This window comes from Momordica charantia (assembly GCF_013281855.1).
Source record: "Momordica charantia cultivar OHB3-1 chromosome 8 unlocalized genomic scaffold, Mcharantia_2.0 BLBB01000008.1, whole genome shotgun sequence".
Lineage (NCBI taxonomy): Eukaryota > Viridiplantae > Streptophyta > Magnoliopsida > Cucurbitales > Cucurbitaceae > Momordica > Momordica charantia.
This window is the reverse complement of record NW_028275166.1, coordinates 1,633,262-1,657,695: the sequence shown is the minus strand read 5'-3', so window position 1 is coordinate 1,657,695 and position 24,434 is coordinate 1,633,262. Positions and strand designations below refer to the sequence as shown.

The 24,434-nt window shown below is 32.0% G+C and overlaps 3 protein-coding genes and 1 pseudogene across 3 annotated transcripts; 2 read left to right on the top strand and 2 right to left on the bottom strand.

Annotated features, from left to right (window-relative positions):
* Positions 1-603: 603 nt before the first annotated feature.
* LOC111005083 (purine permease 3) lies at positions 604-2,003 on the bottom strand. Its single transcript, XM_022276457.2, has 2 exons — positions 1,238-2,003; positions 604-1,153 (listed from the first exon to the last, which is right to left on the bottom strand). The coding sequence occupies exons 1-2, from the start codon at positions 1,979-1,981 to the stop codon at positions 809-811; spliced, it is 1,089 nt and encodes a 362-aa protein (XP_022132149.1). The 5' UTR covers positions 1,982-2,003; the 3' UTR covers positions 604-808.
* A 4,558-nt stretch (positions 2,004-6,561) lies between these two features.
* Positions 6,562-8,176, bottom strand: LOC111004539 (purine permease 3). Its single transcript, XM_022275576.2, has 2 exons — positions 7,342-8,176; positions 6,562-7,256 (listed from the first exon to the last, which is right to left on the bottom strand). Exons 1-2 carry the CDS (start codon positions 8,056-8,058, stop codon positions 6,912-6,914), a joined length of 1,062 nt encoding a protein of 353 aa, XP_022131268.1. The 5' UTR covers positions 8,059-8,176; the 3' UTR covers positions 6,562-6,911.
* A 10,505-nt stretch (positions 8,177-18,681) lies between these two features.
* Positions 18,682-19,797, top strand: LOC148209374 (uncharacterized). Its single transcript, XM_088127755.1, has one exon. It carries the CDS (start codon positions 18,682-18,684, stop codon positions 19,795-19,797), a length of 1,116 nt encoding a protein of 371 aa, XP_087983881.1.
* A 1,276-nt stretch (positions 19,798-21,073) lies between these two features.
* LOC148209373 (serine/threonine-protein phosphatase 7 long form homolog) lies at positions 21,074-23,050 on the top strand (annotated as a pseudogene).
* Positions 23,051-24,434: the final 1,384 nt, after the last annotated feature.

The following is a 24,434-nucleotide window of genomic DNA, read 5'->3' as shown; positions in this document are numbered from 1 at the left end:
TTGGATCCTGTCTTCAATCAAAGTCCTCATCAACCTTGTGGTCCTTTGGTCCCCGCAGGCCAACACCAATTTCTTTCTTTACTTTGTGTTTAGGATTTTAGAAATGCTTACATTAATTTGGTTAAAATTTTGACGAGCTTTCAATTAATTAGAGGTATTTTTTTTAAATTTTTCTATTATAAAAAGTAGTTTGAAAATTTTTAAAAACATATTAAAAAAAGTATTTTAAAATACTTTAAAAATCAAATTATAAATATGAAGAAGAAAAAAATACTCAATTCAGTTTTTTTTTCCCGAGTACAACAGGAGGTGGAGAACCAAACTCACAAACTCTTGGTTACCATTAAGTTATACTAGCTTTCATTTCGATTACTGTTTTAATTAATAATCAAATGTATAAATTAATTGATGTAACCGATAGAAAAAGAAACGTAGACTTTTGGTCTTTTGGATGAAATTTATGATATGATTGGTCGTACATACAATAATATTTCAAAAAAAAAACAAAAAACTTTTTAAAAGAAAAAAAATCCAAAAACAAAACAATTGTACTTGTAGAAACAATAGCTGCACGAGCTGAAATTTAAATTGATCAAAACAAAATTAATTAATTATATATCTATTATCATATATTTGTGATTCAAATTTCACAAAAGCTTAATAACAATATCTAACATGATTGGCAAGTGTACGTAAGGTATCGACCCATCAATACCTAATTGTTCCAAAAAAAAAAAAAAAAATCCATCCCTCATTCTGCGTTTCTATCTCCTACCTACGGAAACAGCGGAGGATTGATTTCATAAATTCAGAGAGTAGAAATTCGAATAGTTTCTTCAGTTTTTGGTAATTTTAGCTCCTTCTTTTTGCTGTGCTTAAATTCGCCGTAAAAATAAGACACAAAACCCCATAGGTTTAGAGCCAGAGAGACTCCCTTCTCCGCCTGAAACTTTTCCCGGAAAAAGATGACGGCAAGAATTTCCGTCGCCGGCAACAACGCTGCAATTACTATACCTGAAAACAAAGACGAAGAGTAGTAGATAACTCCGACGGCTCCCAAGAAGAAAGCCTGCGAGATTACGGCGGTGGCGACTAATACGACGTAGTATTTGGCCTCCCCGAGTCCAAATACACGACCCTCCCTTGGAATTACCTGCAGCAATTATCAAAATAGATTAGATTCCTCAGATTCCTGTTCGGGAATTTCATAAACACGGAGAGGGAGATCTGATTTGACCTGAAAATCGTTGTTGATTAACATTCCAATGGTGCAGAGTACAGTGGCGAATAAGGATATCACCAATTGAATCTCCAGTACCAGTGTGTATGTAATCCTCTGTTTTGCCTTCTTGTACGCCATTTCGATCAGCGGCAACACCAATCCGTAGAGCACCGCCGCCGCCACCGTCATCAAGAATCCGGTGATGTACTCTTTATTCGATTCTCCGGGCGGCCGGTCACCGTTCGTGTGCAATGCCAAAACCGCCCCTCCGATCGTCAGTAAAACGACGGCGTTTACAGAGTAGGAAGTGAACTTCTGTTTCACCAGAAGAAATGCGAAAACAGCGGTGAAGGACAGCTGGCACGCAATAATGAGAGAAGAAGTAGAAACCGGGAGCCGCGCCACGCCGTATGCGTAGAGGTAGTCGTCCAAGCCGGTGAGGAGGCCGATGACGGCGGCGGCGAGAAACAAACGCGGCTTCATGAAAATGAACTTGGCCGAGGCGCGGCTGCGGCGGCGACGGAAGTAACTGATGGCTAAGGGGAATAAAATGACGGGCCAGGCGGCGGTTAAGAGGCAGCTGGTGAGCCACACGCGGTTGCCGCCGTGGATGAAGTAGAGACGCATGATCAGAGGGCTGCCGCAAGTGCCGATGGATAATAGGACGGAGTTGAATGCGAGGAGAAGCTTTTTAACGGTGGCTTTCCGTCGGCGGTGTGTTTCTTCTTCATCCTTGTGGATGGATGATTGGGGATGCATCTGTGAGAACTGAGAAGGGATTGGAGATTGTGGAGTGGGAGAAACTGGGAACTGGACCGGATATTTATCAGCCAACTAACAAAGTGGGGCCTCCGGCGTCTTTATCATCGTGTAGAAACTAAAACTTTCTCAAGTATTTTGTTTTTTATATTTCTCTCATACTTATCAAATAATGATGGGGAGCACAAATTTCTCATCTTGAGGAGAGAAGTATTTTCCATGGATCAATGTATAAAAAAATATTAGCTAAAAAATGAAAAATACTTGATTTCGATAAGGATCAATCATTGAATATTTAGTTCTTAGAAAGAAAAAAATGTAAAATATATACTTTTGGAAAAATAGTGAGTCGTGGTACATGGGTAAAATAAAATAAAAGTGGTAACATTTCAATGTTAATATATATATATTTGTCAGTGATAACACTGTATGATGATAGAGTTTTACTGATCTGTTGTAAAAAATTGTTAGGCAAACATTTTAATCTTTAATCTTTAATATTATTTTTCTTTTCCAACATTTTCAAACATTCCACTTTATAGTACCATATTAAAAGAATCTTTTCTCCTAAAGATGTCAAATGGAGAACCTAACATGTAACGTTCTCCTTCTAAGTTTTAATGTCTATTTTTATTGATTAGAGATTTGTCGCTATATTCATCTAATTTCATTAGATATATTTTTCTTTCTTTGACGGGTCAAGAAGACGAGTTAATTAGCATGAAAATTCATAAGGTTGTAGTAAATAGGGGAAATAACAAACATTTTGATCTAGCTAGGATTCAAGGATTCAACAATTAAAATAATTTAATTTCACAATAGTAGATATGAGGAAGATGTGAAAATTAGAATAATACATAGAAGTGTTTCTAAAAATGATGGTAACTAAACTGAAAATGAGAAATAACTAATATTCATTACAAGTCTACATCAATGATTGCGTTTAATTGTGAAGTTAATTATTTCTTTATCTTCTTTCATTTTACGAGCTAGGGTCCTCCCAAGACCATGTCGGATAGCTCAATTAAGAAATTGTGGTTTGGAATTAAATCTTCATTATTTGGTGGATTATGTTGAATGAGACTATATTTATATCCCTAATCATTTAGAATTTACAATCTTTTAGGTTTATAATAACAAAATATGTTAATAAAGAGATTATTACTGAAAATTTTTATATTCTAACTCCTCCCATCAATTATCAATAGACTTTTTTCTTTTACCAATACTTTTAAGTGGGTGTTAGTGATTATAACTAGAATGAGCTGAAAAGAGGATATTGATAAACACTTCACATAGTTGCCATGTATAATAATAATTAGGTTTAAATTCTATTTTTTTTCCGTGAACTTATTAAATTTTTTTTCAATGAATTTTCAAGACATGTATTTTAGTTTATGAATTTTTCTAAAAATAATTACTTTCACCAATCTTGGTCAAACACCATTTTTTGACTGAATGTTCCTCTGAACTTTTGGACTCTAACACAGGAGTAGTAGCCCACTTGCTCTTTATCTTTTCCATGTAGGATCATTGATAGGTATTAGTTTGCTGAAAAATGGAGAATTACAACCCTTCTTGAAAAGTTATACTAAAATTTTCATTCTAAAAGTTTGAAGAATATTGAAATAATTATGAATGTAACAAGGATATTATAATTCAGTGTTTTCTTTAATATAAAAGGTAAGATTCAAAACTTTAATGTATTAATTTAATTACATAGTAAATGATTAAGGTATTTATTTGCAATCTTTTCACTATTTTACCAACAAAAAAAATGATGAGAACGGACTGTTGGCAGCGGAAGATTGTTTCTTCAGTACAAAACAATCTTCCAACACATCTCGTGACATTTACAATTAGGAACATTATTTATAAATCAGAAATTTTTTTGTTTGGTCTTTTGATTTTATTTATCTATTTGTTTTTTAGAGACCATGCTCTAGGGGATAAAGCCATAGAGTCTTCTCTGCACAATTCTACTCCTGAAATTTAATAGTGGCTAATATATATATATATATATATTTTAGTATAATAAGTAGGGACGAACATGATCTTTTGGTGGATAATAATCTCGTAATCACTAAGTTCAAGTTAGTATAATGACTAATTATTAAAGTATTGGTAAGTTTCAACCATAGACAATTTTCACAGCAAAGCAACCTAGACTAAGTTGGCAGTGGATGGTAAAAGAAATTTGAATTATGACTTTTTTTTAGAATATATATCATTACAAATATAATTAGTGGATTCAAATCTTCACCTTAATAAAATTACTAATTATTAATATTTTAACTAGTTGAATTATAGTTAAAAAAATTCTAATCGTAAAATTTTCTTTATAAATGTATTTGAAAAGAAAAAAAAGCTGATACCTATTTGTATATGATTTCTCGATTTAAAGAGAAAAAAAGAAAGATTGAATGTGTTCTTCATCTCATTTGAGATAAATAAAGTCTTAATCTCTATAATGAGTAATAATGAGTATCTTGCATTATGATTAATTTCTTTATTAAAAAAGGAAAAAAGTTTGTTAATTTTATATTGAATAGTCGCCTTCTAATTCGATATAAATATGGTTGTACTTTTCTACCATGAGTAAAATTTTAAATTAAATAAATTTAACTTTGCCACTAATAGATTTTTTTTTTTTTTTTGTTATAAGATCTTTCGATCCAGCACTACTGTAGGATGATAAAAAACAATCTTGAGAGACCACTAATGGATTGATAAAGACAAAAATTTTAAAAAGTAAAATTTTATCTAGATGATAGTGTGAGATCAAATAAATCGTCTCTTTTTCCTTAAATCAAGTATATTTTGTCCAACTATGGTTGATATTTCTCGTATATACAACACTTAATAAATATAAAAGTTTACATATTGGAGAAGAAATTGACCAGCCAACTAATGTTAAAGAATTGTTTGATTTTTTTTTTCTTTTGATAAAATTTTATTTGCAGACAGCTAAAATTTGTCAGAATGTTTATGTTCCTTTCGAGTCAGGGTTAACTCACAAAATTGTAGATTCCTCAGATTATATTCATATAAATTAATATCTTGAAAACTACAAATTAATTATATCTTCATCTTTATTTTATAAAGGCTAAATGTAACGTTATATAAAGGCTAAATGTAATTTTATCTATGTCACGGTGTCTCTTAACTTTCCTCTAATCATGACAATTGATATGAATTGCTATTTAAAAAATGAATTTGTTAAATAAATACAATATTATGTGGCAATCACCCCTTCATTTAAAAGATCATAACAAAATTTCCATGATATAAATCCTTAAAATCTTCGCCTATTCTTTTTTTTTCCCTCCAAAATTTTGCTCCTGATCTCTTGCAAATATTAGTTTACATTTCTACGATTCGTATTAATTGTAGTCAATTCCATGATAAATTTAAACTTTTTAATATTTTACAAAAGAGAGTCATTATATCGGATCATTGAACATGGAAAAGTTACTATTTAACAAATAAAATATAGGCAATTATATAAATGATAAAATAAAAATATGTAATTCTAAATATAGAAATAAATTAAAAATTTTAACAAATAGCATCATTTTATTTTAATTAAGATGAAAAAAAGAAGTTAAGTTTAGTGACATTTTTTTCTAATAAAAGTATAATATGGTTTGCCATCCAATGTAATTTTCTCGAGAGAAAGGAAAAATCCTCAACATCTTAATTATTTTTTCTCGCAGTGGTTTTCAAATTCACCTTTTTTAACTAATTTGCATATACTCCCAATCAAAGAGATTATGAGTTCGAATCCCCTCCCAATATGTTGTACTAAAAAAAACTAAGATCAAGTGAACTATTGATTTACATTCCTCCCATTCATATTAATAGTGAAATGCCATTATAAATATCAAACTTTCAATATATTACCGAACAAAATTATCATTTACTGTAGTTCAACAAATAATGTGTGAGGTGGTTGAGTTGAGCTTTTGATTTTTAAAGAAAGATTTGTTTTTCAAGTGCATTTAAAGAAAGGCATTGATGTCTTAGTCAAGTCACTAAAACATGTTTAGATTGGCAATAACCTTAGATATCCAAAAAGTTAAAAAAAAAAAATTATGATAGATTTGGTAAGCAATTAAATTATGTTTCTAATTCCTTTTAGATTCATTGAATATTCAATACATGTTTAGCATATTTGTTTCCAAAATAGTTTTAAAATTTCTGTAATCAAAATTTTGAAAACAATATTTTTTTTATGTGTTTATTGTTTTCAAGATCTTAATTTGAAACTTTGTAAAACAATAATTCTACAAAATTTATAAGATATATTTGTTAATAAATTAATTAAAATTATTTTAGATTTAACTACTTTGTGTTGATTTGATAACTGTTTTTATTTATGGTTTCTTGTTCATCGTAACTATTTCTTTTTTTATTATTGAAAAAATTTAATAATCATTTCTTATCTTTTACTTTCTAAAATGCTAAATTAAATAAAAAAATTATAAGAAAATTAAATATTACAAAATTTTATGTATTATACATTTTTAAGTAGAAAAATGATAAAACAATATTTTCATCTATGTTCAAAAGAATCGGAAGAAAAAAACAAAAAACTTGATTTTGTATACACCTGCTATTTTTTAATACAATATGTAATGAGCAGAGATTTAAATTGAGGAAATTTTGGTGGGGTTACACAGTAAGGTTTGGTAAAAGAAAACCTCGGGTCATACTTAAATATTCCCTGTCTAAACTTTCCTAATAACTGAAAGGATTGGATGAATTAACTTTATACACCCACTATTCCTCACAAACATACAAAAACAAAAAATAAAGAAGCGTTGTAAACATCCACACCCAACGCTGACACCATAATTAATTACTTTTCCCCTAACAAAGTCTCATGATTAATTAATTAAAAACATAAAAATGAACAAAAACAGAAACTTCAGACACTTGTAATTTGACATGCTGATTCTGCGTTTTGAAGCTCCAGCTTCCTCTTTTTGTCGTGCTTAATTTCACCGTAAAAATAAGACACAAAACCCCACAGATTCAGAGCCAAAGACACTCCCTTTTCCGCCTGAAACTTCTCACTAAAAATCACAACCGCCAGAATTTCCGTCACCGGCAGTAACACCGCGATTACTATCCCTGAAAACAGAGACGACGAGCAGAAAATAACCCCAATCGCCCCCAAGAAGAAACCTTGCCAGATTATGGCGCTGAACGCCAGTACGACGTAGTATTTGGTCTCCCCAAGTCCGAATTCTCTTGCCTCCCGAGGAATTACCTGTTCGATTCAATAATAAAGCCCCCACGGATCTAATTTACGAATGAATATGAGGGGAAAAAAGGAAACGAAAAAAAAAAAGGACCTGAAAATCGTTGTTGATTAACATCCCAACGGTGCAGACGAGAGTGGCGAATAAGGACATAACCAGCTGAATTTCCAGGACCAAAGTATACGTAATTTGCTGCTTCGCCTTTTTGTACGTTAATTCCACCAGCGGCAAAACGAATCCGTAAAGCAACGCCGCCGCCACCGTCATCAAGAACCCGGCCACGTACGCTTTCGTTGATTCTCCGGCGGGGCGGTCCCCACTCGTGTGCAATGCCAAAACTGCCCCTCCAATCGTCATTAGAACGACCGCGTTTATCGAGTACGACGTGAACTTCTGTTTCACCAGCAGGTACGCGAACACCGCCGTGAACGCCAGCTGGCACGCAATAATCAAAGCCGACGTCGACACCGGGAGCCGCGCCACGCCGTACGCGTAGAGGTAGTCGTCGAAGCCGGTGATGACGCCGATCACGGTGGCGGCCAGAAACAGGCGTGGTTTCATGAAGATGAGCGTGGTTGATTCTCCGGCCGCGGCCCGGCGGCGGTGGAAGTAACTGATGGCCAAAGGGATGAAAATAATGGGCCAGCCGCCGGTTTCTAGCCAGCTCGAGAGCCACACGCGCTTTCCGCCGTGGACGAAATACAGACGCATAACCAACGGACCGCCGCAGTTGCCGATGGCTAACAAAACGCAGTTGAAAATAAGAAGAGCCCTTTTCATGGCGGCGTCCCGTTGCTGTTCCTTGTCCATGTTATGTTTCTTGTGCTTCGCCGCTGAGGCTCTGGCGATGCGTTTAAAGCGAGAGGGTGAATTCAAGGCACGAGACTAGGAGAATGTGGGGCCACAGAAGACATTAATCAACCAAGGTGGAAACAGAATTCAATTCCCAAATAATTGATTTTGATTTGACATTTTATAATTACAATTTAACTTCAATTTCAAATTTAGTCATGATTCTAGAAAGATTTCATTTTCATCTCTATGATTTTAAAATTTTACATTTCGGTTTAATTTTCTAAAACAATTCGGTTTTTTTGACGAATTAATTAAAACAGGCCAGCATTTCAAACGTATACGTAATGCTAAAACCATAGATTGGCTTACGATAACGTGACTTTGTCAAATGACCTGCCCTTTTTGTCCCTCATCAGAACATACAGATGGAAACATTTTGAATAAAGAAAGATAGGGAAAAGAGTTCAATTTTAATTTAGATAGAAACAACAAAGTTTCTCTTTCCTTGCGAGTCAAGAGGATGAATTGAAATTGATGATGGGGCTGCCTCAAAGGTCAAAAAGTCAGAGTTTAGAGGAAGAAGACAAGAAATTTTGTGAGGGATTGAACAGAAAACTAAAAAGAAAGTTGAATTTCGGGCTCGCGATTGGCATTACAACAAGAAAAACCAGTGGCATCAAACAAAAATTAAGTCTGCAGACTCGGTACCATCCTCGCCAAAAAATGTATTTTTTTTTTGTTGTTTTTTGCTCTTTTTTTTTTCCGTTTTTCTTCAAGGTATCATTATCAAAGGCATGCCGAGGGATATTTTGCAACAACTTAAATAATGGTTTATTAGGGGAATTTTACTTTTTACATTATAAAAGCAAAATCCAAAATGATTTCCAACCGGAAATGCATACTTTTCTAATAATACAGAACAAATTTTGAGATTGATGTGAAGCAATGCTTTTATTTGAATTCTGAATTATTGCTAAAAATTGTTTTTTTTTCTTTTTTAACAAAATACATATACAATAAAAACGCAATTAAATTGAAAAAAGATTCAAATAATGTATTTAAATTTAAATGGTTTAGACATTAATGCGGAGACGGAATAATAGTAATATGGAAATAAAATACAAAACGTGAAATCATGTTTGGGAGATAATTTTGGAGATCTCAAATGAGAGTTGATTTTTGAGAAGTGGGGCATAATTTTTTGGCCAAATCCAAATATGAAATAATTACTGGACCACATCCAATGCAATGGTTGCGTTAATATCGTTCACCCTTTTTATGATTTTGATTAATTTATGCCTATTTTCAATTTCTGTAATTTGTGTGGCGAAAGCCAAGCCAGGCCCTGGGCTGGCCTCCATCGACAAAATGGAGGGTGGCTTTCAAAAAAAAAAAATCACAATGATTTTCACCCTCTTTTTAAGATAGTGCGTAAGTTGCAACTTATCATTCAATTTTCAAGTGCTAATATGATTTTGTTTTCTTATATATTTTTTAAAGTTTTAATTTCTACTTTTCGAAATATTTTTGAGATTTTGAAGAAGATGAAGATTCCCTTCCCCGAGAAGTAAGAAAAGAAAAACTTTGACATTGATATTTTTATGGGGATGAATGCAAGTAAGTAGGGAGCTCAAAACGACAGACCACTGACCTCGGGATTTGAAAATTGTATGCTATGTATTTTAATATTTATATTTATAAATAAAATTTCTAGAAAAATGTAGGGATCAGCACGCATGGGTGCCACGTGCATCAAAATAGTTACCAATTTTTCAATTTCTTTGACGTCATAATTGAGGATAAGTACCAATTTTAAATTTTAAATAACCAATATTTACGTATTTCGATTCGGATTATTGGGTTGGTTTAATTAAATAAAATTATTCAACCATTATTTCCTCAATAATTTTATTTATACCGTAATTCATCTATTTTCAAGTATACAGATTACTATAGTCTCGATGTTGAATATGTTTCTTGAAACTTACGTATTCACTTATCGTTTTTAATACAATTTAGAGTGGTCTTTTACCTAAGTTGGCCATTCTTATCTCTTTAGTTAAAACCAGGATTGAAAATGTCAAGAGACATGACGACATGTCGAAATGCCGACATGTTCGATATAGACATAGGGAGAAAGATCGATTTTTTCTCATGTCATTGACATATCGACATGTTGACAAAATATCGATAAAATGTCGAATGTCGATATGTTTTCTTTTTTTCTCTTCTTCGGTTAATGTTATTTTATTTTCATCATCTTCCTACTATGCCACTACCGTCTATAATTTTTCACAACCTCAATGATTGTAATCGTTCAATGAAACATTTGCATTTTAATACTGTGTAAAGTATAACTAATAAGATTTAGAATTTGCTTTATTGATAATTTCTAATCCAATCTAGTCCTTAGTTACACAATTGAACAATATATGTGAAATATTGACATATATAAATATTGAAATAATCTTAGAATTTTTAAAAAATAAAAGATCATTATATACAAATAGTTGTGAAACATGAAGTAGAATATGTAACTTAATTAATACAAAAAAGATGATCTCGGAGGATCTAGTGCACTATTTTGATAACTTTAATATAAATTACAATAGTCCTCCCAAGTCTTCATAGACGGAAAGTTTTGAAGGGAGTTACTCACATGGGTAGAATATGAAGCACATATAGATCCCATTGGTAGATAATTTGGAAGAATTACACAATCATGAGGTAAGGTGTTTGAAAATTGTGTAAATTTGATTGGAAAGTTGGATTGATGATTGATTTGAAAATGTGTTTGAAAAATGTGTAAATTCATATTTGAAAAGAGAAGTAGGTAAAGTTAATTAAAATTTAGAATTAATTAGAACTTAGAAATGTGTTCAAGTAGTCAAAAGTTTACAATTGAAGTTTACTTTACATATCCAAATAATTTTCATCAATCTTCAGGAAAAAATCTTTTTTCGATATTTCCATCAACATCGACATTTTCATAAGTAAAATGGTCATATTTTTACATTTAATGGTTAAATGTGATCAATTATAAGCTAATTAAGCTACCATTCAAGTTTTTTTTCTCATTCAAAAAAATTTCATCAATTTCCACAATTTCCATTATTTTTCCCGAAATATCCATCGACATGTCTGTAAAATCGGGACCTCGATATTTTCATCGACATCGACATTTTGAACACTGACTAAGACTAATAATGCTAAGAACTAAATGGACGGCATTTGGATTTTTATACAATTTAATAATTAACTACAATATTGAGTTGAAATTTATTTAATTTGAAATTAGGTTATGTAAACTTAAACAATGTCATTTGGTAACCTCATGTTTTTTTTCCCTTGCACGACTTCTAATACCATGAATTCAATAATTATAAAATAAAATCTTTATTTATGTTGGAACAAATTGAAAACGAAAAAAAAGAACTATAAACTTTGGACCCGTTTAATAACGCCCCCTTTTATTATTTCTATTTTAAAAAAATAGAATTGCACAGCCCTCAACATCCATAAATTCAATCATGATAAAAAAAAATATTTATATATGTTGGAACAAGTCAGAATCGAGAAAAAGTTTCCAAAAAATTCTATACAATTATGAAAATATTTCTAAAATATGAGAAACACATAAAGTAGTTGTCAAAGACTTAAATTTCTTAATAAGATTGAAAACTAGAAAGATGAAATGAGAACATTATCAAATAGGTCCTTTGGTTATTTCTAAAATTTTTATACAATTTTGAAATTATTTCTAAAAAATGATAAACAAGAAATATAACTAGTTTGGCAAATATTTAGATTTCTTAATAAAATTATAAGCGAAAAACTGGAAAGGACTAACAAACCCTTAATTTTTCTCACAAAAAAGGACCTCAACGAAATCTTCTTTTCACATCTCAACCACATGAACTTCTTCACAAGGGAAAGGAGAAATTTTAGAGAATTTTATTCTCAAGTTTCTCTTAGAGTTGGCCTCGAGCATTATATATCCATAGAGTTCTTGGAGACTATTTGAATCCGAATTCAATTCCTTAATTTATATACTTCAAGTCTCTTGGGATGACACACATCGACAAGAACTTTTAGGCCTTGTGGTACCACTTTATTTTGAAGTAAGTATAAATTCAATGCTAGTCAGAGTATTGTTCAACCCAAATAATGACTTTAGGAGTCCACAGCTTAAGTAAAATAACATCTCATGAAATAACCTTCAATATATTTTTTATTTAAGTTTTACGCTCTAACCCAAATTCACAAATATCGATATTTAATTTAATTTTACTTGCTAACATGAGTATAGTTTAATAAAATTTAATGTCTAACTATCTAAAAAAAATTAAGAAAAGTCCCTGCATCACGAATTTGAGGTATTTTTATTTCTAAGATTACTTGGTTATTTTTGTATGTGTTTAATCTCGCCACAAGGGTGTTGCTTTTTTTTTTCTTTTTTTTTTTCATGACCAAAATAGAGACGGGGATGGAGAATATATTCTGTCTCTGTCACCATCCTATTTTTTTTTGTTGTTGTTGTTATTATTATTATTATTATTTAAATAGATATATACTCATACAATGTAAAGATATAAAAACAATCTTGTACTTGTACTCAATCTAGGCCTCAAATATAACCCATGTGGTTGGAATCTTTGGAAGCTGAATAAATTAAGTGGTGAGTTCCAATACTCAAGTATTATATGGATGAAATTCTCGAATGTGTATTAAAAAGTGGAAAGCACTGAGAGTCTCATAAATAATGTTAGTTTGTAATAGTGCTCTGTTATATTCTCCCTTCTAAAGAAATGACACCATCGGTATGAAGCATCTTGAATTAAAAAGAGTTTAAAGGAAAAGCCACAACATCAATTTACGCCCAAAGTTTACATTATCAATACATAGAATAGTTCGTTATTCGAGCTTTCCTTTTGACATAAAGCTCTTTAACCTAGTTCACTAAAAAAACATCGTATTAAAATTCGATAACAATTTTGTCCTCATACACTCCATCTCTCGTCATATTTTAACAACGATAATTATATCACTGCCCTACTATAAACTCAACTCTCCAAATTGGTAGTAGATATCATACAATTTCAACATTAGAATTGATTTAAGATACTTTATAATCCTAATTTTCGGCCCAAAGTAATAAATAATATTAAATATTTTGCCAATTTATTCAAACACTTTATCCAAGGTCAAAATGTGCCAAATGTAAGTACAACTAGATCGTACGACTTTTCAAGGCTAGTATGTGTCAAAACTGGAGCTACTAAATCTTACAATTTGTCCAAAGCTATTGGTAAATTTGTGGCCGTAGAAGTTTACTTGATGGGCAAGTATGTTTGGACTATATACAGGCGTGTTGTCCTTGATTAGAGATTTTCTTCTTATTAAAAAATTTATTCTTCTTCTCGACCAATTTTAAATGTAATTTTATTCGATTCGGTCTCTATCCTCGACACAACAAAAGGAGCACTAATCATTCACATCACATCCCCACTCACATCATTATTGGATAGCCACATGGTATGTGGTCTAGTGTGGGCTTCTCAATCAACCATGACTTGGTCATACCAATACCACAATGCAAACATAAAAGGCCACTATTCAATGCAATGCCATGCCAAATTCTTCATTTCAAATCAAGTTGGGTGAGATTGTGCCATCTCTATACTTATGTTGATATGGCAAATTACACACAATAATTAATTACTTTGAAATCACAATGAAACATGAAATTTCAAATCCAAAATTCTGCAAAATTCCTCTAGAGCTTCGAACTGCGGCACCGTTAATAGAGCGTGACGTAAAGTTTTGCCTCAGCACTAGCTAACGGAGAAAGCCGGTGACGGCCGTCCCCATCAACCATAGGGTACCCTACATCTGTAGGACAGAGGCAATCGGATGCGTACACAATTACCAATATGCCCCTCCTCGTTCTTCAATTTCAATTCAACCTTTACCGCCCCATCCTCCATTTTGTCTTTTCATTTATTTTCTTCAGAATAATACTCCATCTTTCAAATTTTTGGTTTACTTCTTTATTTTTTTCCCAAACTTTTTAAATTTTAGGAGGTTTGAAGTTCATAAACCAAAGTTGAATAACTCTAAAACTTTATTGACTAAAATTAAACTTTAAAATTTTAATTTAGGAATCTTGTATTGATAAATATATATTTCACGCTTTCTAGATTACAAATTCTATTGTTGCAATTTTATTTTTTCAAGATTAATAATATTATCCAGTATTTACAACATAAACCTTTGAGAAATAATGATACGTTAACCATTGTCAAATTTTGAAAGGTTATGATTGCCGGACAGATTCGATTAAAGGTTCATGGGTATTAGATAATTGTCAAACTTTTTGTTGATATTCTTCAAGTACTTTCAGCGTACTTTTGAATTTTTTTTTCTTTTTTATATTCTTTTCAACTATTCATTAACCTAAAATGGTTGGTCCTAATCAAAACCCTTATAGAAATTCGAAAGGAATTTCCATTTTTCAACCACTAATCCTGACTTTCGAAAGTCCTGCCCAGAAATATAATAATGTCAAATTTTTAAATGTATATATATTTTTCTTTTTGAAATTGCGAAATTGTACTTCAAATCTTTTTTTTTTTTTTAGTACCAAAGGAGGATTCGAAGTTCCAACCGAAGGACTATATTCATGTTAGCACTTGAAATCTCAGAATCCTTCCAACATTATACATGATAATTTAAAAACTAATAAATTTGGAACCACACTTTTTTAGTATACTTAAACCATTGGGGTCTAAGTTGTAAGAGAACTTAAATTTTGGTTCAAGATTGAAGTTTCTTTGTAAATATGAGTTTAATGTTCTTTTTTTTTTTTAACTTTACGATTACTTTCTGCATTATTTATGAGTTAAAATGGGGAGCTTTTAGGGAAGAATTTGAAAAAGAAAAGGAAAAAAGACCAAACAAACAAATAACAGTAATAACAACACAGAGTTTTGTGGCACCCTCGGGTGTTGGCGTAGTGGCAAGAGGCTTGGATGTTGATACCTAAAATCCATATTCGACCCTCCTGTATCCAAAAAAAAAAAAAAAAGACAGAGAGTTTTGTGACATTAAGTTAATGGGCTTTTTTCCTTTTTTTTTTTGACATTAAGTTAATGGGCTTTTTAGTTATATATCTTCCCTAAAAGTTTTTCAGCTCAGCCCACTTAAAAAGCTTGGTTGAAGAATAAAGTTAATGGGCTTTTAGTTATATATCATCCCTAAAGTTTTTCAGCCCACTTAAAGGAGACATATTGATTTTCAGAGCTTGCTAAAGTAGCCAAATAATAATAATAATAAATAAATAAAATTTACAAAAAATAGCCACAACTTTTCAATTTTGCAAAAAAAAAAAAAAAAAAAAAAATCTTGAGGTCCAACTCTGGCCGAAGAGAGTAAAAGTCCAATATATCATTAATAAACACAAAATTTGAAGAATGACTTTATACATGTATATATACCTAATTTAATATATCCAGGGGTGATAAACCTACTAATATGAATAATGCTGATATACTGATTTGATTTGATATACTATTGATATATTTCAAAATTTTAAGAACTACTGCAAAATGAAAAATTATATTTCAAATATTTTGTTATATTGCAAAATTCAAAAACTATTTCTATATTTGAAAATATGGCCAGCTGTCCACTGAAATGTCCATTTTCCTGCTGCTCTTGTTTAAGGAATATTACTTGGTACTCTTGTCTTCAAATCCTAATTTTCAGGATTGAAGAAGACTTTTTTGGTATTAATTTCGTATATGAAAGTATGATTTGCCCCTAATAGATTTTGAGCATAGTTTAAGTGGTGTTTCCTACCTCCACATTTGTAGTACTAACAAAATTTGCTCTTATTCATTGTTAATGAATTAAATCTTTTTTTTATTCTAGATTATTTCTGGAAATCTATGTGAATATTGCAAGTCTTCTTTTTTTCCCCCCGAAGTATGAATATTGCAAGCCTATTCGAAAGTATGTTAGTTGAATTTCTGATTTATGCGTCCTCGACACGTCGACATTTCCATAAATACTCGTCGACAGATTAAAGCATGATATTAAATATCTATGTTGCACGCTGACAATTCCATCGACATATCTACTATCTATAGGTTCGTATCAATATGAATGGTAGATCGACATTTGTTTCGTAGTATAAAAGATTAATTAAACATGAAAAGTATCAACAAAATGTCACTAATATATACATAATATTAATATTAATTATTTTTACATATTTAGAAATAGAAAAATTTTTATTTGTTAATTTAAATATTTTTTTACGATTTTTTAATTTCTCTAACTTTTACAAAAATATCGATCGACATCAATATTTTATCGTTATTTTTATAAAATTGAGACCTCAACATTTTCATCCACATTGAAACCTTAATTTGATTTGTATATGTCAAAGGAACTCCATTGAGTGAAAAAGAAAAATAGTCGGAGAAGAATTTATGAGCAATTTATACATCTAGGTGATGTGCAATTCTCCAAAAGTTACATTGGGTCTGTTTATATATATTATTTTAGAAATTATTTCCCTTTATTTACAATTACATGATCAATAATTTTGTACATTAAATGGTTTGATGTTTCTTTCCGTGGGGTATACATGATGATAGATGGTACTAAGTCATTAAATGGCGGCAATTATTTTAATTGAAGGGACTCACCAACTTGATACAAGAGTCTCATCATGATATTCTTAAATAAGATTTGAGAAATTTTGATAACTATTTCTAATTTAGAAATATTTTAAATCCTAGCTAGCTAGTCACCATTATTTGAATTCATTCTCTCTAAATCATTTGTTATTTACATTGGTCCTTAATGATCACTTATAATCACAGTTAAATTGGTGCATGTATTTATTTTTAGTTTGAATTCCAACCATTCTTGAATTAAAAGGTATTTATTTCATTTAACTTACAAACTTTCAAGTGGAAAGAAACGTAATACATGACCAATTTGTGTGATTGTGTTCAATTTGTGTTTTGTATTGTGAAGACGACAAGAGGACCCTATAGTGCCAAGAATCTACACCTACACCATCGATAAAATGATTTTTTATAAGAATAAAAAAAAAAAGATAAAAGGTTTTTCAATCTCGAGGCCCAATTAGGGACCAGTTGTCCATTTGACTTGTATTTACAGGTAATTATATATTTGAGACAGAAAAATAATTGGTGTGGAAACATGGCAATTATTCAAGTTGCAGATGAAATCAAATATTTTAAAATTAAGACACGAGATACAAACATAGGTACAAAACTTTTTCTACATCATCACACTATAACTGCATTGAATATTAAAGCTAAAAAATAATAGGTGACAATAATGAAATAATTTTTCGACATTTTATCATTTAATTTGTTAATAAATTGACCAACATGAATTTAATTTAGAGTAATTGACATTTAGGTGTGAAAGAAAAATTGTTAATAAAAGAAAAGAAAATAGTAGCAGAAGTTGCAGCGTGAAATGTGGGATTTTTTTTTTAATAATGTTAATTTTTGAAATATTTACGACGACATGTTAGGCGGGATTTTTTCAAATCCCGCTTGGTCGTCTCTTTAAGAGACGACCTTGTGCATGGGCGCCAGCTGGCGCCTTAGTCGTCTCTTAAAGAGACGACCAAGGTTGGGTTTTTAAAACCCCCTTCGTTTTAAAAACCCTAACCCTCACCCCTATCCCCATATCTCCCAAAATACGATTTTCCACCGTCGCCTCCGCCGATCAGTCCACCGTCTAGCCGCCACAACCTCTTTTGGTAAGTATATTCCACTCTTTTTTGTTGTTTTGTTTTGTCTTCTTTGCAATAATTTAGTTTTAACAAAATATAGGGACCACCACTTCATCAATTTCAATTTGGAACCACCTACAGAAAATGTTAGTTTATTTTTTGGATTTATTTATTATTCATGATTATATTTGATTTTAAGGATATGTATATTATATTACATTGATTTTATCGATTAGGGTAGGATTTTCAATTTTTTATTTTGTTAAACGAGTTTCCTGTTTTTCTTTATTATTTTATTATATTAAATTAAATTACTTTTATTTCTTTGTTTTTGTTTTATGTTTATTGCATGATTATCATTTTCCTGTTAAACAAATTTTCTGTTTTTCTTTAATTTGTTGTTTTTATTATTTTATTATATTAAATTGATATTTATATTGAATTGACAAATAAATTACATAACAATAATAAACTTAGAATTACACTAATTTTGTCGTTTTGTGTTTATGAAAATGAAATGATTTTCAATTATTTAAAAATAGTTTTATGTAAGCCTATTGTTTATGTTGTTGTTTTTTATTTTTTCATTATATTAAATTTATAATTGTGTTGTATTGATAAATGAATTACATAACATTATTAAATTTAGAATTACATTCGTAGATAGATAGTCTATACATGTTTTAAAAAAGTTGGATTTAAATATTATTAAGTAATGTAATTAATTGGTTAATTACTATTATTATTTAGTTAGTGAACTAAAACTAAAACTTTTTAATTTATTATTTATTAATTTGTGTAATTAGATTTAGTTACCAAATTTAACTTTTGTTTGTTTTGTTATAGGATAAAATATGGCATCTAAATGTTTGGTAATTGTTTTGTATATGAATGGTTGTATGGTGGAAGGTGTAAATGGGATTGAATATAATCGACCGCCATGTGGAGGTTTCACTGTTAATAGTGGTATTGATTTTGGACATTTTGTTGAAATGATTGGATTATCATTGAACATAGATGTGAGCGGCAATGAATTAGACATAGTTTATAGACACCCTACTCTCACACCCTCAGGATCAACTAAGTACATTCCTATTCCTATTTCGAATCACAATGCGTTAGAGTTGATGTTCTCAATTGCAATGCCCTCCCCAGAGATAGTGGAATTATTTGTGTGTGTTAGAAACATAGTTAATGACACACCTAGTCAATGTCTCAGCGAGTGCCAATGCCTTGACCCTGAAACTGAACAAACTATTCCCCAAAGTGATGATGTAGGAGAGGATATAGACCTACCTGCTGAAAATAATTTTGTTGAATTGAGAACGACAACAGATGTTGAGTTTGATGAGTTGGATTTCGAGGATCGTGAAAACAATATCCCTTTAGACATGTTCAATGACCTGGGAATAGACATCATGAATACTACTACAGAACATGATCTGGTCGTTGAGCCAGTGGCTGTAGAACATGATCTGTTGTACAAGGGATTCAGATGCAAAGATAAACAAACAATGCAACATATTGTGAAAAGGTTTGCTATTAAAAGTCACCACCCATATGAAGTTGTTGAGTCGGCACCATCGAAGTGGGTAATTAGATGCAAGAAGTGGGAAGATGGATGCAAGTGGCGACTTCGTGCGATCCTAAACAAATGTTATAACCATTGGGAAATCACGAAGTACGAAGATCAACATTCTTGTGTTTACTCTCAACTCAATCAAAGTCATCCTCAATTGGATTCAAATATGATTAGTCTCGAAATTTGTGATGTAGTGAGAGACAACCCTACCATAAAAATATTGACACTTCAAGGTTTGATAAAAGAAAAATTTGGATATCATGTTTCTTACAGAAGAGTTTGGGACGGGAAAACGAAGGCATTGTCTCGAGTATTTGGTGATTGGGATGAGTCATATCAGCGTTTATCAAAGTGGATGTATATGGTGAAACACACAAATCCAGGTTGATATGTGACCGACACGGAGGTATTATATCAGCCTTTAATAATCCAGATAATGGTTGGACAGGGCATAAATCTCATCACAGATTTTGCTTACGACATGTTGTGAGCAACTTCAATAAAAAATACAAGAGTAAGAAATTGAAAAATCTGGTATATCGTGCTGGTTCTCAATCCCAAGTTCGAAAGTACAATAAGTGTGTTGAAGAGGTTAATCAATTGAATAGCACTTGCATGAATTTTTTTCGAAACATTGGAATTGAAAAGTGGACTCAATCACATGATGGTGGGTACAGATATGGGTGGATGACTACCAATCTTTTAGAGTGTATTAATGTGGTGTTGAAGGGAGCTCGTATGTTACCTATCACTGAATTGGCGGACCTTACATTTTACAGATCTGTTAAATACTTTGAGAAGAGAAGGGATGAAACAAGAAATGCTTTAGCAAGAAATGAAAAATATACAAGGTAAATTGTAGTTCATTGTTAATACGTTCGACATACTACATAAATAGGTATGCTTATGATGATATATATTGAAACAGGTATGCTTACGATAAACTTCTTAAATAGGCAATGAGATCTAGCAAACACACAGTAGTGAATTATGATCGAGTTGTTGGTATGTTTTATGTGAAGACAGGAATTCACTACTACAATTCAAAAGGAGGAAACACACAAATAGTGAGGTTCAATGCGAATGAACGTACATGTACATGCAACAAGTGACAATCATTTGACATCCCATGTTCTCATTTCATGGCAGTTTGCTCCCATATAAACTTAAACTACGAAGATTATGTCAATGATTGTTACAAACTTACAAAGTATGTTGCATGCTACGCTCATCAATTTGAACCAGTTCCACACGAAGATTACTGGATTGCTCATCCAAATATGCCTATTCTGCATCCCGATCCATAATGATTGAGACAACCTGGTCGACCAAGAAGTTCCCGTATTCATAATGAGATGGATTGGAGAGAAAATCGAATGCCCAACAAAGATGCGGGTTGTGTAATCAACTTGGTCACAATCGAAGAAGTTGTCCTTCAAGACAGAGGGAAGCAACGTCATAGCATCTTGTACTTCTGATTGTTTTTTGTCTCTGTAATATTTTAGATTTTTGTTTAACTTTGAATGATGACATTATGATTTATTTTTGTTCAAATTGTGAATGATGACATTATTTATTTAATGATTACATTATGATTTAAATTTTTAGTGATTTCATATTATGATTATTATTCTGCATAATGACATATTTTATAGAGATAGAACATGGAGCTAAATCCAGGTCCGATGGATCGATCAGTGTTGTATTGTCAATCGCGTCATCGATCAGAGTTAGTTTGGCAAGGTCAGTGTAACAAGGAGTTGCACTGTAGGCGTAGAGAGGCAGTATTTGATCGCATTATTCCATTACATCCTTTGATTGAGCCAGCACTTCGTGCTTCCGGTTTTTATGGATTTGCCAAAGTTGGATTTATTCAATTAGATTGGCACTTAATCACTGCGCTTGTGGAGCGATGGAGGCCGGAGACTCATACTTTTCACATGCCTGATGGTGAATGCACGATAACTCTCCAAGATGTAGCGGTGCAATTCGGGTTACCGGTAGATGGTGAGCCAGTAACGGGGCCAGTAAATTATGATTGGAAAGTCACATGTCAGTTATTTCTTGGTGTGACGCCGACGACTCACATATTAGAGGATCTAGACTCAGTTTACCATGGTTGGCTTCACAGTTTCGGAACTTAGATGACGATGCTGACGAGCATACCATTGCTAGATATGCTCGTGCCTACATTTTGCAACTTATCGGTGGAAGCCTATTTGCCGATAAGTCTAATAACTTGGTCCACCTTATGTTCCTTCCGTTGTTGGCTGATTTTGAGGTTGTTGCACGATTCAGTTGGGGAGGAGCATGCTTGGCATGGTTGTATCGACATTTATGCAAGGCATGTCGATCTGATGCACGAGACATTGCTGGTCCGATCATACTCCTTCAAGTATGGGCCTGGGATCGGTTCCCAAGCATGGCTCCAGCCCGTCGCCACATCACGGAACATGAACTTGTGGGAAGACCATTAGCGGCACGGTATGCCTATCTAACTATTTCATTGTGCCCTGACATTAATTCTTTTAATATATATATAATTTTACAAATTTAGAGTATTATTGTAGGTGGAGAGATCAGTTTTGTGTCACTGAATTATCGACACATGTATTGGTTCAGTACAGATACATGTTGGATCTTCTGACACCAGGATCGGTATGTGTTTAAATATTATAACTTATAAATATAACTTGATTGAATTTTGATATAATACTTTTTGCCCAAATATTTCAGTTGATTTGGGAACCATACAATAAGGAATTAGCATCTCTACCAGATTATTGCAGCAACGGCCATGAGATATGGTGCACAGTAAGTCCACTCATTTGTTTTCATGTTGTTGAGTGGCATCATCCAGATAGAGTTGCTAGGCAATTCGGGATGAAACAGTCGATTCCAGATGTTCCTAGTTGGGACCCGAAAATACATGACATAGACCTTCGACACCGGGGATGACAAGACCATACAAGACCTTATGTGATTAGGTGGCGCATGCGTAGAGATTATATTGCCATTAGTCCTCTGGTGGACGATGATGGTGATTGCGATCCCGGATACATGAGCTGGTATTTATCAATTACTAGACGTTATATCACTCAAGAAGTAGCAGCGTTTGGTGCCACGGTATGTTTTCCAATTTGGCTTTACAAACTATTTCAATTTAAATATCTATTTATTTTAATTCATTTTCTATGCAGGCTGCATGTTTTGAACAAATTAGTATCCTCTTATCGTCCGAAGATATTAATAGCTTATGTACCACTGGTGGGAGATATCTTCAAAGGCTTCATCAGTTGTATCGAGTACCTACACCTACTCAGGACCCCAGGCGTAGAGGACGTCGTGAACCTGGCATTCCTGAACCTGAAGTTATGTATCATAATTTCGATGATGCTCCACCTTTAACACAGACACAAGATGATGCCGACCCATCCACACCTATGGTTATGATACCGACTTCTGATTCAAGTCAGATTCACACACCAGTACAGTATGGTTATGACGGTCATGGACGTGGGCGTGGTGAGTATGGACAATACATCAACCCTAATGAGGATGAACAGACACTAGAGGCACCGAGAGCTCGTCGTCGACAGCCGCATCGTCATCGACGACCTCCCTCATGTGGGACACATTAGATTGATTGATAGACTATAATGGTTGATTATGGTTATTCAGCTCTAATTATACATATTAATTAATATTTTTTTCATATCTCGAATGATAGTATTGTTAAATTAATTATAATTCTCTAATTTGATAAATTAAAAATATCATTTTCTAATTGCAGTATGGTATTAACAAACTTTTAAATATAAATAAATATAGCAATTAAGAAAGAGACGACCAAAGTATTAAAAAAAATTGACCAAATTATTAAAAAAAAAAACCTCACATGTCGTCTCTTGGTTATAAAAAAAAAAAAGTCATGGTCGTCTCTAGAGACGACCAAAGTAAAAAAAACTGAGACGACATGTTACGTTATTAAAAAAGAAAAAAAAAAGGCATGGACGATCATGGTTAATTTTAAAAAAAAAAATTAACGTGGCACTGAGTAAGCGCCACGTTTGTTGGTCGAGAGACGACCTATGAATTTCAAAACATTATTCTTGTAATTAGTTTGAGATGAGGTATATTTTAGTAAATATTTTAAAAATTAACATTATTAAAAAAAAATCCTGAAATGTGGTTAATATGGGATAAAAAGAAACTGTTTATTATTAATGAGGTAGGGCCCACTGGAGTAAGGTATTTATTGATTTATTGATTTGTTATTGATAATAATAATGAGAGATGACGTGGCATTACAGGTATTTTCCAAAATTGGAAGGTGGGAACTCTGATCTGATTTGCAGGAGATAGGGGGTAGCGTATTTATTGATTTTGTAATTTTCATAATTATTAATGACGTGGCGTCTGCGTGGCATTAAATGAAGATGGAAACTTTGATCTGATTTGGAGGGATTGCATCTGCTTAGAAGCCGACAGATTAATACACGTTCACTACTATGGCAAACCCCAATTCAAATCCTCAGATTCACATTTTATATATTAAAAAATATTTGTCTCCCAATGCAAAAGAATATTGTCCTTTCACGGTTCCAGTATTTCACAACTAAATGAAATAAATAAAAAATTATAGATTTTTTTCTGAAATAATAATGAATTGTCAAATATTTAATAGTGCGATTCTTTCTTGAGTAGCCATGTATTTTCTAAAGTTTAATAGGTTGTTAAATTTTTATTTTATATTTTTATCTAATAGATCACTAAATTTTAAAAAATTTTATAGATCAATAACCTATCTTAAATATAAAATAAAAAATTTGTAAGATTAATTGGAATTCTTTTGAATCTCAATAACAAATTAAATACAATATTAAAAGTTTAGAAATCTATCAGACACTTTTAAAAGTTTATGTAACATATTAATGCAATTCTAAGACTGGGTTCATCAAACTTGTAATTTAATCAATTTTATTTTCTGTTTATCCTATTTTAGTATCTGACTTTTGTTATAAA